The sequence below is a fragment of the Malania oleifera genome, chromosome 12, assembly GCF_029873635.1.
Source record: "Malania oleifera isolate guangnan ecotype guangnan chromosome 12, ASM2987363v1, whole genome shotgun sequence".
Lineage (NCBI taxonomy): Eukaryota > Viridiplantae > Streptophyta > Magnoliopsida > Santalales > Ximeniaceae > Malania > Malania oleifera.
Window position 1 is genome coordinate 45,998,479 of NC_080428.1, and position 3,523 is coordinate 46,002,001.

Genomic DNA, 3,523 nt, shown 5'->3' on the forward strand with positions numbered 1-3,523 from the left:
TTATTTGATTAAAATTTATAAAACTAATTCAAATTAAAAAAATAATTAAAAAATACTTATTTTCATATTTAAATAAAATAATATTATAAAAGTAAAAAAAAATTACAATTAATACACATTAAACACTATTATAATAAAAAATAAAATTTATCATAATTATTTTATTTAATTGTTTTATTTTGAAATTTTACTTTCAGAATTCCTAAAATCTAGAAGTAAGATATTAATTTAATAATTATTTTAAAATAAAAATTATTTGCTACAATTTAAAAACATTAGTATCCTAAAATTTAGGGAGCAAACAAAGAGTCAAAACCGTTGCTAAACTCCATTGGACTGCGCAATTATCAACTGTCCCAAAGGCCCTAAACTTCACGCTCTACCATTGCTTCTCCTCTTTAAAAAAATGTAATTACTTTTCAAAAAGCAAGTAAAAAACGAACGCTGGAGACACGACTGTGTATAGTACAGAAAGACTACACAGCGGAGACCACAGAGAGAGAGAGAGAGAGAGAGAAGACGGCTGAAGCTACCCACACAGAGAGAGATAGAGTGTGTCTTCCTGGAAGTCCATGGCCGTGGGAAGCTGCGGAGAATTAAGGATATCGTAGAAGAACCAGAGGAGCCGAAAAAGCCAAAATCGAGAAGGGTATAAATCCAGCGACGCCGCTGCGGATGGTGTGCTTTTTATTTTATTTTATTTTATTAAATTGAATGATTGATGCTATGATCATGCCCTCATGGTGGAAGTCATCACCGTTTCTTAATTCCTCGCTCCCACTTCTCACAAAACCCTAAAATTCCGCTGCCCAATTCGAAGATCCCAAAGACTTTTCTCAGAAGTTGCCGACTACCCCTCATCGCTTGTCAATTCCCCTGCTTTCTGTTTCCAAATTCTTCTCTGCAGCTTCGTTTGGCGTTTGCACATGCGTGTTTTCTTTTAGGTAAAATCTCGAACACTCTAGGATTCTTTCTTTTTTTTTCCCCGTTTACGTTTATTGTTGATATTGTTTGTTCACACTTTCTTGGGCTGCAAGCTTCTGACTTATCAGATTTTACTTTTCTGAATGGAACTTTCTAACGACTTTACAGTTGTCGAATGGTTTAGTTTTCCGACTACTATAATTAGAAAATTGAAGTTTTGATTTGGTATATATACAGGTTTACGAGCAGCAATTTGAGGTGGACTTTGCTTTTGCTTGGGGAAAGCGGTGGTTCGTGGGTCTTTTCGCTTTTGATTTCTGCTCAATAGACCTGGTGAGGTTTGATTCGGTACGATTTAGTTGTGAAAGAGCTTTTACTTTATTGCGTTTGAGTGGTTTCTTCGGGGTTTTTTCGATTGATTTAGTTGATCCTGAGCTGGATGAGGGGGTTTGAGAAATTGATTGTAGGGAGAAAATTTTGAGCTTTTGTTGAAGATTCGGAAGTAGATGTATCAAGCAGTTCCTGAATTTTGCTGCTCTAAGCTGGTTCTCGTTAAATCTGGGAATAATATCGCGATTTCAGATTCGCTGGCGGCTTGGTTTGGGTGTAATTTGAAGACTGATTAGGTGTGTCTTTTGAGGTAGAGGGATCGTACTTCATCGATTTTGATATACTGTGGGAATCTGAGGCTTCTGCTATTCTATTTGCGGATCAGGATTTTGTAAGGTGTTTTAGAATTTCATTCTTCTGGTCTTAGTGATTGATGCTTTTCTGCTGGGATTTGTGGTCGTGGGGTTCCGACTAGGGGTGAATTTGCGATGGATGAAGCTCAGGGTGGCGCAAATGCTCTACCCCCTTTCCTTTTGAAGACGTATGAGATGGTGGATGATCTTTCCACTGATTCTATTGTTTCGTGGAGTCAGAGTAATAGGAGCTTTATTGTCTGGAATCCGCCTGAATTCGCAAGAGATTTGTTGCCTAGATTCTTCAAGCACAATAACTTCTCGAGTTTTATCAGACAGCTGAACACATATGTAAGACAATTGGTTTGTTGGTTTATTTTGTTTGCTTGTTTTGTTTTTGTCTTTTTCTTTTTTTTCTCTCTTTGGGGATTTATGTTCCTTTTTCTAAAATTTGACTGTTGTTATTTAACCAGGGTTTTAGAAAGATTGATCCTGAGCAATGGGAATTTGCAAATGAGGATTTTGTAAGGGGTCAACCACACCTTCTGAAAAACATCCATAGACGCAAGCCAGTTCACAGTCATTCTTTACAGAATCACCAAGGGCAAGGAGCTTCTGGCTCATTGACTGAATCCGAGAGGCAGGTACTTAAGGATGAGATTGATAGGCTGAAACGTGATAAAGAATTTCTTCTTTTGGAGATGCAAAAGGATAAACAGGAGCGGCAAGGACTTGAGTTGCCAATGCAGCTTTTGAAGGAGCGTTTGCAACAAAGAAACCAAAGACAGCGAAATATGGTTTCTTTCTTGGCTCGAGTCTTGCAGAAGCCAGGGCTTGCTCTAAATCTCCTGCCACAATTAGAGTCCCATGATAGAAAGAGAAGATTGCCTAGAGTTGATTACTTTCACGAGGAAGCAAGCCCAGAGGAAAATAAAATTGTAACTAGAGAAAATATGGATGTTTCTTCAGCTCTGGCATCAATAATGGAGCTGTTTGAGTTGTTGGAGTCGTCTGTGATTTTTTGGGAGAATGTTCTGCATGAGTTCTTCCAATCTTTCATTAATTCTCCCCTGGAGTTGGATGAATCTACCGATTGTGCAGAAAGCCCTGCTATATCTTACGTGCAACTTGACATTCAGTATAAATCGTCAAGCATTGACATGAATTGTGAGCCCGCTGCTACTACTGGCCCTGAACCTGAGGTTGTTTCCTCAAAAGAGAAAGTAGTTGGAAGTGCAGCTGCTGCGGCAGCTGGGGCCAATGATGTATTCTGGGAGCAGTTCTTGACTGAGAATCCTGGTTCTTCTGATAAGCAGGAAGTTCAATCAGAAAGAAAGGATTCTGATGGCAAGAAGAAAGAAAATGAACCAATTGATCGTGGCAGGTTTTGGTGGGGTATAAGGAATGTAAATAACCTTGCAGAACAGATGGGGCAGCTTACCCCCGCTGGGCAAATTTGATGGTGTTTAATTCTTTTTTTCCACGTCTTGCAGCTAGTAGCTTTCTGTATTACAGATAGGTACAATTGGTTTAATTTTGAATAAGATAGATTTTGGTGTTTATAATCTTCCTTTATTTTGCACATATCAGTCTTTTATTATTTTTAAGTATATATATATATATATATATATATATATATATATATATATTATTCAATGTTCCATGATATTCCTTTGATCTAGATGTCGATTGAGCTACATCCCTCATGAAAACTGCTGCAAGTCAAATTCACTCTTTTAAGATGGAAGAATGATGTAAATTTCACTACATGCCCGGGCTTTTAATTCTAACCTCTTCCCCACTGCAGAGCCACGAGTTTAAATTACTCTACCTGTGCCTGTAATGCTATTCATCTTTCCCTGCACAGAATTCAATCTGTTTCCTACGACTTCTCTTATCTGGCATTGCATGTTGAA

At 37.8% G+C, this 3,523-nt stretch overlaps 1 protein-coding gene across 5 annotated transcripts; it reads left to right on the forward strand.

The window, feature by feature from the left end:
- The first annotated feature begins 299 nt into the window (after window positions 1-299).
- On the forward strand, window positions 300-3,174 carry LOC131144195 (heat stress transcription factor A-4a). Of its 5 annotated transcripts, none has more exons than XM_058092664.1 (4): window positions 353-944; window positions 1,162-1,257; window positions 1,349-1,958; window positions 2,081-3,174. In XM_058092664.1, exons 3-4 carry the CDS (start codon window positions 1,743-1,745, stop codon window positions 3,065-3,067), a joined length of 1,203 nt encoding a protein of 400 aa, XP_057948647.1. In that variant the 5' UTR covers window positions 353-944; window positions 1,162-1,257; window positions 1,349-1,742; the 3' UTR covers window positions 3,068-3,174. The 5 variants fall into 5 exon arrangements, with proteins under 5 accessions (XP_057948645.1, XP_057948647.1, XP_057948648.1 ...); XM_058092665.1 differs by having other exon boundaries at window positions 353-678; XM_058092666.1 differs by having other exon boundaries at window positions 353-649.
- Window positions 3,175-3,523: the final 349 nt, after the last annotated feature.